The following is a 15,372-nucleotide window of genomic DNA, read 5'->3' as shown; positions in this document are numbered from 1 at the left end:
TTTGAAAAAAGTGATCAAGTGCAGTGTTTGGTTGAAGTTAGCTGTAATAAAATGTCTTTGTTAGCGGTGATGGCGGAAATAAATTATAAAGTACATAACTATCTATGTGTTCTACTCAAAAAATTCTCAAAACTTCTCATTTATTAAATTATTACTTTTCTTAGTCAGAAAAGAAAAGTAAACAATGAAAAGGTATTCATGTTTTTTTTTTTTTTTTGACAATGGAAAGGTATTCATGTTTTTGTTTCGTATTTGGTGGTTTTCGGTGGATTAATATCACATTTTAAAATATGTAAACAATTCAATTCACCTTTGATTAGTGCTCAAAAATATCATTTTATCATGTTTAAAGTTTAAATTAAATTAAGATTTGATTAGTATTTTCTTGAATTTATTGTGATAATTATTTATTAGTTTTAATATTTTATCACTTAAACATATAATAATTTATTTCATCAACAAAATCAATAAAACAATTAAATAATAAAATAAAGTATAACATTTACTGTTCAATTTGTTTCTTTTTTTTATTTATTTTGCATATCAAGATAAGTTTTAGAATGAATTATATTTAAGTTTTTCTTTTAATTTTTCAAAATAATTTAATTGGGATAATTTTATATACTATACTTCTATTTACTTTTAAAGCAAATATTTAAATATATATTTAAAATATCAATTGCATATATTAATATAAGGTTGGTTACTTTCATCATAGAAAGTACATTTTAAGAGCACTAGTGTAGATTTTAAATTTTCAATTAAATGTGCACAAATGCAAATATTTACATTTTTACAAATTTGATTAGATTAGATTAGATTGTTAATATTGATTTGGATTAGATAGAATTTAAACACCCCTAAGCATACTCAATTTGATCATCTAAAAAATTTACTCTTAAAATTTAAATATATAGAAATGTCTAGTATTTTTTAAAAAATTAACAAACTAACTAAGGATATAGATCATATCACACGTGATTTAAAATTTATACGAAATTAATAAATTTAAATATTGTGTTTAAAATTAAAACATGTTTGGATTTACTAAATATTCACCATAAGTTTGTCTTGACACAACAAAATTATGATCATATTAATAAATCAACTAATTTAAAAAATCATATCGACAAACTATATCATTAATATCATAAATCATATTTATAAATGGATCAACAAACATAGTCATATACTAAATCATTACCCAATTTAATTCTCAATTTTTCATCTTCATCTATACATAATAATGTAACAACTATATAAACATTTGTTATTGGCTTAGGTGGATGGAAACGAGGCGGATAATTGGCAGGGGTGCTCCCCGTTCCCATCTCCCCTAACCAGTGACCAAGCCATAAATTATTTTCAATGAGGGCTTGATAATTGACTTTTTTTAAAAAAAAAAAAATAGTTGGTATTTAATGATTATTTTCTGTTTTTTAATGAATAATAAATAAATGTTTTAGATAACAAATGCACGTAAGTGCTAGCTTAATTGATGAGTGAGCCTTATTTTTCTTCGAAGACATGGGTCTGAACCCTAGACTTTTTTTCCCTCTAAATCAATATAATATTTTAAAAAATAAGGATGTAGGGATGGAAAATTACCATTACACACCAAGTGCATTTACTGTTAGACTAAACTAAAAACTATATTTATTGAACTCCAATGTAGGCTAGAGCCTACACACATCACCATGTGCTCTGTCTTTGCCGCTAACCGTTTTAATCCCTGTTACCGTCCCATCTCTGCATATTTCCCGTCGGGGTCAGGGTAAGGAATCCCCGTTAGGGTAGAGAATCCCCATGAGTACCTATTAATAAAAAAAAAGCTGAATACCTAAAAAAAATAATATATACTATATTAATAATAGCTCAATGTGTTAAATATTGTCCAAAATAAAATTAAAAATATTTGAAAATTTAATAATATGTTACAAAATCACATAAAGAAACATGTAAAATAAATAAAAAATTAAACGGAATCCCGTTGGGACAATGAGTGTTATCCTTATCTTAACACCACTTAACATTCGGGGATAGAAAATGACCCATCTCCCCACCACATTACTTGTTTATGCAGGGAATGGGGCGGGCCCTGTGTGGAGAAAATTCTCATCTCCGTGGTAATTTTTCCTAAATAATCTATTTTTTTAATAACAAAAAGCCTGAAATTATTTGTACTTACAAGATGTTCCCCAATAAAAAAATATTAACAAAGAAATCCAGAACGGTGATTATGGGGTAGAGGGAACTCAAACTTTTGATGAATTGAAGGGGTTTTAAATTTGAAATTATTTTTAATAGGAATTAATTCACAAAAAAAATACAGTTTATTGGATGTAGAGTTTATTTAAATGTATAAAAATAAAACATTAATTTAATATATTCATTCTAAATTTTAGTTGAATGTATCAATGTCTCAAAAAAAAAAAATTAAATTCCTTGTGTATATTTTGTTATACGAAAAAAAAAATCCAAAATTCAATGTATATATCAATTTAACATTGTCAATTTATTATTCTAAATTAAATTCACAAAATAAATAAATATATATTCTATTTAAGAAATTGTCTGGATGCCTCTTTTATATTTTGCTATCGTTCGACTCTGGTTAGCAGAAAAACAAATTAGATTATCAAATATTTTGGTTAGCAGTATACAAATATGTACAAGACTAATAAGAGCAAAATAAGTATTTATCTAGACTTTGAATGTAGTTTCGTTTCTAGCCCGGTCCCTTAGCATATTACAAGTAATTTAAGAATAGTGAAATGACCTATTTTTAAAAATTATTTTGTACTCTAGCCTAATTTTGATAATTTTTTGCATAATGAATCCTAACATTCTATACAGCTGTTCGAAAAATTCAGACTAATTGATCGAAATTTTAGTTAAAGACTATTTTACAAAAAAATTATCAAAACTATATGAAAAATAACTAAAAAAAAAGACTATTTTCACAAATTAATCATTATTTTAGATTAGGTTTATACTTTTTTAGACCCTGTGTTTTGTCTCATTACCTGTTTGGACTCTGTGTTTTGACAAATTATTTTTTAGACCCTGTGTTTCGTAAAATAATTCAAATAGACCCCTAAACCTGATTTTGATGAATAAAAAATTGGGTATAACAACACAATTCTTAAGCAGAATGACTGTATTTTTATTTTGAGTTGTTCTTTGAATAACATTTCAAAAAACTTTGATCAAAATTGAATTTAGGAGTCTCTATAAACTATATTAGAAAAGACAGGATCCAAAAAATAATTTCTCAAAACACAGGATCTAAACAAATAATAAGACAAAACGCAAAATCTAAAAAGGTATAATCCCTTTTAAATTAGACCGATACATGCAACCATCTTATTATTCTTTTTTCTTATGTCTTTTATTAGCATTGTCTTTGTTCTTGAATTTTGACGATTCTCTCCATGTACAAGAGAAAGGGAAGTTTAATTTGTTTGCTTTTGCTCTTGGCTGCTTTTAGAGTAAGAAAAAACATTGAACAAGTCAAAAGATCAATGCCCCATCTTTACAAAATTGATTGGCAATCGTATTTGGATTCACGTTGGAATGTTCAACGAATCATAAAAGTCACGACCTATAAAGATTATTACTAGACTAGATTTACCTTTGATTAAAGAAACATTTAAATTTTTTATAACGAAACATAAATTAGTTTCCATTACAAGTTAAAAGCTAATAAAAACAAAAACAGCAAACTAGTGTTACAGCTACAAGAGAAGATAATAATAATAATAATGTACAAAGTGTTACATCAATTTTGCAGATTGGGTCCAATCAGTGTAGTTCCTGTGGAGAATATATAACACTATTAGTATTAACATCATATAATTGAGTGACCACCTTTGAATTCTTATGACAAAACGCTATATATATATATATATATAAAAATATAGGACAATTCTCCTATATAGCTTCACTTTAAACCCTACCGGTGAGACTCTTTAATGTTCTTGACCCTTTTGGCACAATTTTTTTTTTTTATGAACGTGTATATTGTAGTTGTTTAAAGTATCTTGCAAATTTTCAGAAATTTTCGATTAGTTTATAGTACCAAAAACTAAGTTCAAACATGTTGCACGTGTAATTAATTTTTTTTATACACATAGAAAGCAACATGTTTGATTTTAATTTTCGGTACTGTAAATTATTCGAAAATTTTCGAAAATTTGAAGAATACTCTAAACAACTACAATATACACGGTCATAAAAAAAAATCGTGTCAAAAACTATTCACGGGTCGAGAACACTGAAAAGCCCCACTGGTAGGGCTTAGAAGTGAAGCCACTGTGTGAGAATTGTTATTTATATATAACAAGCGTGTATAAAAGCAAACATACCATTTGGCTCCGGTTATACATCTCATGTTAAGTCAGATCAATATTGAAATTTGATTTTGAACCTAAAACCACCAACCAAGGAACAAAACACAGGTAAGAAATATAAGATATTATCAAAAGGCAACAGCAAATTTTATATTCTTCTTCGCCGCAGTCTAATTTTGATAGTTGGATCAGAATTTTAGTCGGTATCATCAACGCCACAAGGAAAGAAAATAATTATTGGTAAGGTTTGGAATTAAGAGGACATATATGAAGAAAGGGTGTGTGTTTGTATGTATGTATGTATGTACCTTTTAGTCATTATATACTACAATAGCCCCATCTTTCTCAGGGGACTAATTTGGTCTGGTGCAATGTTGTTCGCCATACGGACCGTTGTACTGGAGGACCCTAAGCTTCCCTTCCTGCATTTTACAGAAGAAAAAAATGGTTAGGAATTTAGTCAGTTTCTTCATAAAATTTTCAGCTGAATTGTGAAAAAGATTATGATGGAACTAGTGAGTCAAAATACCTTGGTTCCATATACTAGACCTCCTCCAGCAAAGGGATGAAAGCAAGCAACATTAACCTCGTCCTCTGCACTAGGAAGCACTCTCACTAGTTCCATGTCTGCAACTCTGTAAACCTAAAAGATAGAAAAGTAACAGAAAGAATGACAGTTAACATGCCAATTAAGAGTTATCATATAAAAATATAACATGGTTAATAATGAGAACACCAATCAACTAAGAACATCTCACTCCTGTATCAAGCAGTCTATTTCTTTTCTAATGGACTTGTTTACAAACTTCACTTTTGAATGGGATGAACTAATCTTGCAGATGGTTTGGTCATTTTGGCGATTTCAGCTCTATTTTTGTTTGTTTCTCTAGGGTAAGTCTGTGAATCTATGCTTTTTATTTTCCTCTCAAATCTCAAGTATTATTTACCAATAAAGAGCCTCCGGTCTAGCATAGTATTGGTAGTATGGAGACAGAGTGAAATAAGAATTTAAACAAAATAAGAAAATGAAAAAAAGAAAAGAGGGACTATGAACAGTAATATGATAGAACACAAGCAATGAATACTAATGTTTACCTCCAGAACAGTATATATAGGTAATGTTGTTTCCCCATCAATGACTATACTTTTAAGAAGAGAACCATGACGTCGGCCATAGGCAAGTAGTATGTGTTCAGAAGTTGGTGAGAACTGCAACGTCAAATATACAGGTTCAACAAAACATAAGAAAACGAATCTATGCATCTTCAGCATTCTACAATCATGACAGTAAAAACAAAGATTATGTATTTTTGCATTTAAATCAATTATAAGAAACAAAAGAACACATTCAAAATTGATATCAGAACAGACACCAAACTGAGGTAAGAAAGCATTCATCAATGAATAAGCTGTAAACAATGATGTGAAACAAAATGCCAGTAAATACATGTATGTAATTAGAACCGATTCAAAGTTCTATTTACACGTCAAAATAACCTGAATTGAAGTCAAACAATGAGCAGCCCTGATTGCCCGCGATACAAGCACAGAACCAAAACTGTACAAGTTAAATAATCAAGCATATTAGTAAAACATTCACAAGAATATTCATAGGCATAAAATGGGAAGAAAGGCGTTGAAGCTTTACGTTTTCTCCTCGAGCGAATATATCCGAAGTTCATACATAACTTGGTGAGCTGAGATTGGGTGACGAGTTGGAGAAGTTGCAGCCCCCGAATCTTGCTGAACTACAGTTTGCAATCCAGGATCAGCTTCCATGTGAGGAAGCATGCATGCAACACAGGCAGCTAAAAATCTCCCACAAGGAGAAAAATGAGCACCCATTTCACTGCAAAATCATATGCAGCCAAGAAAAGTTACAATATAAACACACAGAAAAGGTAAAGAGGTAAGCACAAACACAAATTCCACTTTACAAAGCCCCGTTTAATACACAGAACCATTTAAAATGCATAATGAAGAAAGTAAATGCCTAAATGATTACAGCAATTTTGGACTTACCTGCAGAGAACTGCATGGGGTATGCTTAAGCGGCACTTTTCAGAACTTAGTGTGGAATAAGGATTTAATATATCATGCTCCCAAACTCTTAGCTTTACAGTGCATGGTAACTCTGCAGCTGCTGCAGCAGCTAATGATGTAGCAAGTTCTGACTGGACTCTATTAATAATGGGTTCGGCATCACCACCCTCGCGAAGGGTAACTGGGGAAGGACCATTACCTGGTTCAGGTGCAGAGAAGCGTACATTTGAAAAACGATTTTGCATGGTAGATCTTCCTGAAACCCCAGATAGGCTGCTGCTGCCTGGCATTGCCAAAGAAGCCACCATTGTTTCCACATTATGAGTTGCCAGATGAGATGTTGAAGTAGAACCCGTCAATTGTGCTGAATTACGATTACCACCATTAGGAGAAATTATTGAGGGAAGGCCAGCTTGGCTTTGGCCCATAAGCCATCCTTGCAGAAAAGGTAGTTCCCAATGAGCATAGTCTCCACTAGGCAAAATTGGATGAAGTTGTGCAGGCTCAGTGAATCCTAGATTATTTTGGTTATGTTCAGACTGTCTACCACCACTAACAGTTACTGTATCTAGGTTAGTAAAGCTTCCACGACGGCTTCTCCCAAGTGAAAGTGTCTCATCACTCTCCATGACATCTGATGTTTGATTGTTAGGAAAAGAACTATCTGTAATATCTCCAACCCCAAAGTGAGAGCCAGGAGGAACAAAGGGAAAAGTCTCCATAGGAGACACTACACTGTCGTACTGTTCTGCTGTATTTGCATCTGTTTGAAACTGATTTAAAGCAGAAGACTCCCCCCGCATGCTATTTGAACTAATATTCTGGATATTTTGCTGTAGTTCTCCTCTGGAGTCATCCATAACAAGTGATGGCATTGATAAGAAAGGTAAGGACATCGGTGCTAATTCAGCAGCAAAACTGAGACGGTCACTAGAATGAAAATTTGCCACAAAAACAGCAGGGGGAGGATATCGTAAGTAACCCAGAGATGTTGCTCTTGTCATTTGTGAATCTGAAGAGTCAAGATCATTGACCTGCATATCAGTCCAATAATGTAACCTACATGATCCTTTGAGTAAACCACTATATAAAAACACACTTCAGAAAATTCACCTCAGCTGTTAAAAGAAATGGAGCAGCATGTGGGTGAAAATGAACAGCTCGAAGGGAACGCCGTGTCTTCAGTACAATATTTGGGGGAAGCCTCTTGTCATAGTTCCATATGTACAACTGAAACAATGTTTCACAAGTCAAAACTATAACATCTAGAAAACCATAATTGCAATATATATGATTTACTGTGTGAAATGGAAACTGCATTTATGCTAAAAAGAAAAGTTTGGAGGAAATAATCAACACCTTGTGACCGGACGCAACAGCAAGAAGATCCCCTTTGGCATGGAAAGCAATGGATGCAATAGGTCGATCTGTAAGAAAAAGAAGCCCACAAACATAATCAGTATGAAAAGTGAAGTAGTGACAATCTTTGTTTTTACCACAGAAAATGACATCAAGGCTAAAACTTACAGAAGTTGCAAGATCCTATGCACTCTGACGTGTTTGCATCCCATAAGCGAACTTCGTGATCCAAACTCCCACTGGCAAGAATTTCTGGACACAATGGGTGGAACCTAACCTGTAAAAATCCTATTAGCATTTCAAAATGACCGAGAAACCCTGAACAATTATTTCGTGAATACAAGTAAAAACATTAGCAAATACAGTATCAAAAAAAACTTCCAGCATGAGAAAAAGTGTTTGAGATTCTACCAACTTGCACAACTTTTAAAATGTTGAAACCTAACAACATAAATTACAGGTACCATTTCAGTCATTTGTAAAGTGCACTTACATCAAACTATTTTTGCATAGAGAACTAATATCAAAACTAAGAAGCACAAATATTCTACTTTTCCCACCCTGCCCACATCCATTTGAACGTAGGTGGCCTGAACTTGAATGCAAATACTTAAAACTAGGCATTCACTATTGCTATTGTAGGTTGATTTCCTAGCCAAGATTGCTATATCCAATGCATAAATGGAACGAGTTGCACTAAGCTTTTCAGCAAACTTTCCCCGTGACAACACTAACAGCCAACAACAACAACAATAATAATAAAGCATAAAAATTGACAATTATAGTCATATTGCACAAATAAAACTTACCACCCATGGCGTCCTTCTATGACCACTTAGAACTTTTAAGCAGCTACCAGTTTGGCAATCAACTATCTTTACAGTGTGGTCACCACTGCAAGCATGAAGCAAGTTAAATCAGACACAATTTGAATTGCACTCAGAAGCTAAAACTGAAATTGTGCAATAGAAATTTACTGTGTGGAAGCTAGAGATCCTCCATCTGGACTAAATGCTGCTGCAATAGTTGACCTCGGTGGAGGCACTAAAGGGCAATATTTGGCCGATAAATGCCGAAGTGATTCCGCTTCAACCCTAAAATCAATATGTTACACTTGAGATTTTTCAATACATAAAACAAACATAAAAATCACTCTCAAATGAAATGCCTCAATAAATAAAATAAAGGAAGGTATTGAATATATATTTATATGAAACTGGAACTTTGAATACCATGAGAGGAGACCACGCTTAGAATCTCTTGCTGTTTCGCTATGCGACCCAGAGGATGAGCCCACTTTCCTTCTGGAAGCTTCTCCCCAATTCCTTCTAGGAATATGCTTTGTTCTTGGAGAAATTTCTCTCCGTGCTATCAAGTTAAAAACATTTCTTCCGCTGACACATGATGGAAACTTTAATAATCAGAACTAAGCTTTTAGTGATATAAGCAACCAAACACGAAGCTTCAACCTCAGTTTCTATCTATGCACTCGATACCATGCCAAACAAAATACAGAAACCTAATGAACACAAAACTTACCAAAACATAGTAGCTCTGCTAATTGAAATAGACATTAAAAAAAAAAGGTATCTAACTCGAATTCAGCACAACCACATATAATCGAAGATAACCAAGCACATCATAAGATCTAGCTTTCTATTTGTTTTACAAAATGACCCAAAACCATTTTCAGTTCATAAGCAATTTCTAACTACAAATTAAGCTAAAACAATGAAGATTGATCAAGTAAAAATCCACAGAAATGAATCGAATTCACAATTGTCTGTGAATAAACTCTCAAAGACACTTTTCAAGCCATCGCTATGGAATTACAAAACCTAAAAAAATCCCAGATCAAATTTCGACAACCCCAGAAAAATAAACGAAGATTTAGAAATCAAACAAAGAAGTCAATAATTTCTTACCCATGGCGGGAATTGTGGGAGGGCGAGGACGAAACTTGGTCCCGATCCAGAAGTCGCGAGGGTCCCGCCATTTTCGAGCGAGGCTCCATCGGGAATTGAGAGGGGTAGCAAACAGCGATGAATCTAAGAGAAGGAAAGAGATGAAAACATCTATGATAATTGGCTAGGGCTCATAGTTGTGGATCGAGGAAGAAGAGAAAAAGGGAGGATTCTCTGATTGCGCGTGTAGTTCACACACTCTCTCTCTTCATCTTCGTCGTCATTTCATGGCATCATAGCAGAAGGAGTCGAGTCCTTTGTCCTTTCCTTCCTTGTGTGTCGTTCTCGTTGATCTCGTGGATTGTACGGCCACCAAAGCTAGATGGAAATGGATTATGGAAGAAGACTACTACAAAAGCCTTAAAATATAATTAATTTATTCAAGGCTTTCTTGGCCTTTCTTTTCTTTGAACCAAAATTCACTCATATAAGTTACAAATGGGTTGCAAATGCGGGTCTATGTGGGGGTGATTTTTTGCCAATTTATTGGGACCGCACTACTTATGCATTTTGAGTCATTTTTCAAACCACAACTCGGACCTCATAGACTTCAATCTAGATCTGTAAATGTGGGTCGGATTGGTCCAACCCTTATTTTCGTGCTTCCGAATAATTTGGATTAGGTCGGACTTGTATTCAAATTCGTGTCAGGTCGAACCGACTTATATTTGAAAGAGTAAGTCCAGCACAGCTCATGTCGTGCCATGTTTCGTGCCATGTTTCGTGCCGTATCGAGTCGGCTCACTTTCCTTATTACCAAAAAATATGGGGATGAGAATTGAACCCCCACCTCCTCTTTAATAATCTATGGACTCAGCGTCAATCCAAATACATTTCTTTATTTAAATAATAATTTGAGATATTTTTATATATTTTTCAGTAATATTTTACACAAAATTATATCAATGATAATTATTATAATTTGAATACTTACTAATAGATGCTAAAAATTTTAACTCACAAATTTTAAAATAAATTAATATAATTATAAAATTATAAACACTGAGAAAAATAATAGACTTTTATTATCATTTTAGTTTACATATAATTAACAAATAAAAATTTATTATCATTATTAATGTCAAAATATCATGTTTTTTATCGTGTTGTGCTTTCTGACTAGTTTGTTTGTGCTTTCATGTCGTCCCTTTGGGCTTGTTGTGTCGTGTCGTGCCAATTTTCAATTCTTGTCGTGTCTGGCCTAAGCTCATATTTTTTCGTGTCGTTTCGTACTAAAAAACTCGGCCCGTATTTACAACTCTACCTCAAGCATAGGGATGTAAATGGGGCAGAGTCGGGGATGGCTCCCCTGTCCTCGTCCCGTCTCAGAGTCGAGGCCCCATCGAGTACCCATTTGATAAAAATATTTAATTTTTTTTCTAAAATTGATAAAATAAAATAATCAATCATTTTTAATATAAAATAATTAAAAAAACAATAAATTATACTATTAGGAAATATATATTTTTATATAAAATTATATACTTTTAATAATATTTATATTAAAAAAATAAATTACAATGTAAACAGGGCGGGTTTGGGACAGGGTCATCTCCAAATAATTTAACAATTAAATATTATAATTAAGAAATATTCATAATAAAGCTCATAACTAAAAAATGTTTAACAAAACAATAAATATACAACTAACTAATAAACTTTTAGCAAAACAATAAAAATACAACAAACTAATAACAAATAAAAAAATGTAATATAGAAGTAAAGTTTTTGATTAAGAATGAATATTTTGAGGTTGAAGTAGAATACATGTTAACATCCTATGAAACATAATAATTTTTCTAGATATTGTGTATTTTGTATTATATAAATGTATATGCATCAAGTTAAAATGTGGTAAAATTGAAAAGAAATATATAAAAAATATATATATATAACGATGCGGTGCGATTTGAACCGCATTTATAAAATTCAAAATCGCAAACCGCACCACACAGTTTGGCAAAAATGCAAACGTACCGCGAAGGGTTCCAAACTGTAAATTGTAGTGCGGTGTGAGCGGTTTGATGAACAACCCTAGTTGCAAACCAGGCCCAATACCCAGCCCAGCCTGACCCGACCCGACCCGACCCTAACCCACGCCCTTCCATACTCGAAACCCGCCTAATATGCGAAACTTGTTCGACCTGAGTAAAAAATGGATCAATTATTTATAAAAAAAAATACGAAAAATTATAATCTATGTTACTCGTCTAACTTTAAACAACATCATAAAAATAAATCAAATTGTAAGGCCCAATAACAAATTGACAAATGGCCTATGATGCTACTCGTCTTAACCATAACCTTCCATTACCTTCATTTTTCACTCTCACTCGCTTAATCTTCTTGTCGTTGTTCATGGCCTCTCTCTAAGATCCCCATCTTATCTTCCTTGTCTTCACTCTTTGTTTATTGAAGGCCTCAACATCGTCGCTGAATTTAACACCAAAAACCCATTGTAGTGTTGATTTCGTATCTCATGATGTGTGTTTTTTCAATTTTGGGTCTAGCTTTATTTTGTTTTTTCCATCCTCATCGTCTAGTTTCTAATTTGGAGTTTGGCATTCTTGAATATGAATGGGAATAAGAACTTGGAAGTTTACATATTTTAATTTTGTGATGTTATCTTTGTGTTCTGATTTATAACTTTGATTATGGACAAAAGTATGTTGGCATAGTTTTTTGTCATTAAGAAATAAAAGAAGATTTGAAAGCTAATAACTAAATAAACAAGGTGATTTTTATGTGATTCGGTCGTTAATAAGACCTAATACATGAGTCAATGTTATTAACTTTGGAGTTACAGTTTGTTAGTGTTTTGACTGCTCAAGTTGAGTTGTGTCTTTACAATGGGATCTAAGCTCTATTTGTAGGCGACTGTGGATGTTTAGAGCTTTTTAATGAGAGCTAACTACATTGTTTTTCCTTAATTGCATGCTAAGAGCATGGTTTGTAGGAATGAAAGCAAGAGAAGCACATTAAGTGTGCAAAATGCACCAGGTTTCTCGTGCTCAACAAGTAAATCGACATATTCGCATTCCCAAGTTGTAATGCTCTACTACCCAGGGACCGTTACGGTGTGCATTTTAAACAGTGATAAACTCGCTAATCGTGTCATTTGGCCATAATCGTGTAACTAAGTATGATTAACAATTTAGGATTAAATTTTTTGGTTAAGATACAACGTTTCACTAAAACGTTTACTGTATACATTGGGATCCCAAAAATATAATTTAAAGGTGAATTACAACAAAATATTTACAATCAGCCGACCTAAGCGGCAAAATAGGGTTTAACCCTAGTTCCTCTTTAAACCCTCGACCGTGGTGGTCGAGCAGCCGCATATGTACACATCGTCACCTAAGCTCTCCAACTCAAGGATGGTCCAGCTTTCTTTTGCCTTTACCTGCACCACATAGCACCCATGAGCCGAAGCTCAGCAAGAAAACTCAATATGCTCATGAACAGTAATAACATGTTACAAAATCATAACTAGCATGCCTAGCAATAATAGCCATATTCATACATGCAAATAAGTCCAAATAATGATGGTTGTGGGCCCTGCCCTCCTCTATGGATGACTATCAAGTCGATTCTATACAGATGAGTGATTAACACTTTGAGATTCTGATAAACATGATGGGGCTTGTAGCCCTATTCAGATGAGTGATTAACACTTTGAGGTTCTGATAACCATGCTAGGGCGTATAGCCCTAATCAGATGAGTGATTAACACTTGAGATTATGATGATCATGTTGGGGCTTATAGCCATAATCAGATGAGTGACTAACACTTTGAGGTTCTGATAACCATGTTGGGGCTTATAGCCCTAATCAGATGAGTGATTAACACTTTGAGGTTCTGATAACCATGTTGGGCGTGTAGCCCATAGCCATGTGACGATGCAATCACCTGGGCCTTCTGGCCCTGGCTCTAAGTAACTAGTCATTAGACTAGACAAGCGCTTTTAATTTTCATCGAACTTGAGGTCGATCACGCATTAATGTTCATGATGATTCATTCAATGCTTATGTCGATTAGATCTAATCTTTTTCGGCTTGCGTTAAACACGCTAAAACCGTTCTTGACTCTTAAGCCAATACCATACGACCAATGCTCAGTACTACTGCCGAACTTGACTAATAAGTCACAGTGTAATGCCCTGGTTACTCCAAGACCGTTACTGTGAACTTTGAACCATGCTTAACTCGCTAATCGAGTTATTTGGTTATAAACGTGCATCTAGGTGTCATTAATAGGTTAAGGTGAAAAACAATCACAAGGAAATGATATGTTTTATTTAAAACATAAAATTGTTCATGGGCCCATAAAAACATTTACAAGCTATTTACAATCCAAAATGGTCATTATAGTTTAAAATTTACAACCCGTCGACCTAAGCGGCAAAATTAGGGTTAACCCCTAGTCCCTCTGAGAAACTCCTTGGCCGTGGTGGTCAAGCAGCCGCATATGTACACATCACCACCTAAGCTCTCCACTCAAGGCTGGGTGAGCTTTTATTTCCCTTTACATGCACCACATAGCACCCATGAGCCAAATCCCAGAAAGAAAACTCATTACTGCATATAAATATTATCATGATTATTATGATAATCATACAGAGCTTGTAACTTTGAACAGATGAGTGAATATCACTTTGTGGTTACGTTAACCATGAAGGAGCGTAAACCTCTAATCAGATGAGTGGTTTAACACTTGAGGTTCTGGTAAACCATGATGAGTGACTGACGAGCAAGTCACTACGGGGCTCATTACCCATAACCATGTGACTAAACAGTCATTGGGGCTCTCTGGCCCTAGCTCTAATCAAATGAGTGACTGATGGGTAGTCACTACGGGCTTGGCACCCACATCCATATGACTAAACAGCCACTGGGGCTCTCTGGTCCTAGCTCTAAGTGACTAGTCTTAGGCTAGACAAGCACTTATAATTTTCATCGAACTTGAGGTCGGTCCGGCATTAATGCTCATTTGAGTCATTCAATGCAGATGTCGATTAGATCTAATCTTTATCGGCTTGCGTTAAACGCGTTAAGACCATTCTGGACTTGTTAGTCAATATCATGTGACCAGTGCTCAGTACTACTGCCGAACTTGACTAATTAGTCACAGTTTCACAATTAATACTGACACCATTGCCAATTCTGACTATTTAGTCAGTACCATGCACAAGTGAGCAAGATTTGTTAAGCATTGATATGCAATCAATCTCCAAATTTAAACATTCAACATGCCTCAAGAATAACCATGCATGTCGCATATGGGGTGCAATTTTCTTACCTTTGGTTCAAGCGAGAGATAGTAACAGAACGACTCTTGAGAACGATCGACATTTTGATTCCTTAGCGGTTACCTAGTCATAACCAATTATAACATCCATTACTGAAAATGAACAATGCAAGGGTCTTGACCTAAACCTCACTCCCAGGACCCCGAATTCTACCCAAACGGTGAATAGATTCAATCCCCCAGTGGGCGCTGTAGCGCTACACTCAGCCAGAAAACACCCTGAAACTTTCCCCCTTCGACTCCACCATTTCCAACCTGAACCAAAAGCTTCCAAACCTCATTTTAAGTCCCAAATGAACCCAAAAACCAACCACACATGTCCTAGGCATCACAACCCCAAGAA

At 34.1% G+C, this 15,372-nt stretch overlaps 1 protein-coding gene across 1 annotated transcript; it reads right to left on the bottom strand.

The window, feature by feature from the left end:
- Positions 1–3,635: 3,635 nt before the first annotated feature.
- On the bottom strand, positions 3,636–10,089 carry LOC133783888 (uncharacterized). Its single transcript, XM_062223493.1, has 15 exons — positions 9,680–10,089; positions 8,987–9,148; positions 8,732–8,848; positions 8,564–8,648; positions 7,923–8,031; positions 7,755–7,822; positions 7,509–7,625; positions 6,375–7,429; positions 6,001–6,201; positions 5,850–5,910; positions 5,448–5,561; positions 4,882–4,995; positions 4,661–4,774; positions 4,368–4,429; positions 3,636–3,816 (listed from the first exon to the last, which is right to left on the bottom strand). Exons 1-13 carry the CDS (start codon positions 9,766–9,768, stop codon positions 4,706–4,708), a joined length of 2,361 nt encoding a protein of 786 aa, XP_062079477.1. The 5' UTR covers positions 9,769–10,089; the 3' UTR covers positions 3,636–3,816; positions 4,368–4,429; positions 4,661–4,705.
- Between the last annotated feature and the right edge of the window lie 5,283 nt (positions 10,090–15,372).

The sequence above is a fragment of the Humulus lupulus genome, chromosome 1, assembly GCF_963169125.1.
Source record: "Humulus lupulus chromosome 1, drHumLupu1.1, whole genome shotgun sequence".
Classification (NCBI taxonomy): Eukaryota; Viridiplantae; Streptophyta; class Magnoliopsida; order Rosales; family Cannabaceae; genus Humulus; species Humulus lupulus.
Note: the sequence above shows the minus strand (reverse complement) of the source record. Positions and strands in the feature narration are given on the sequence as shown.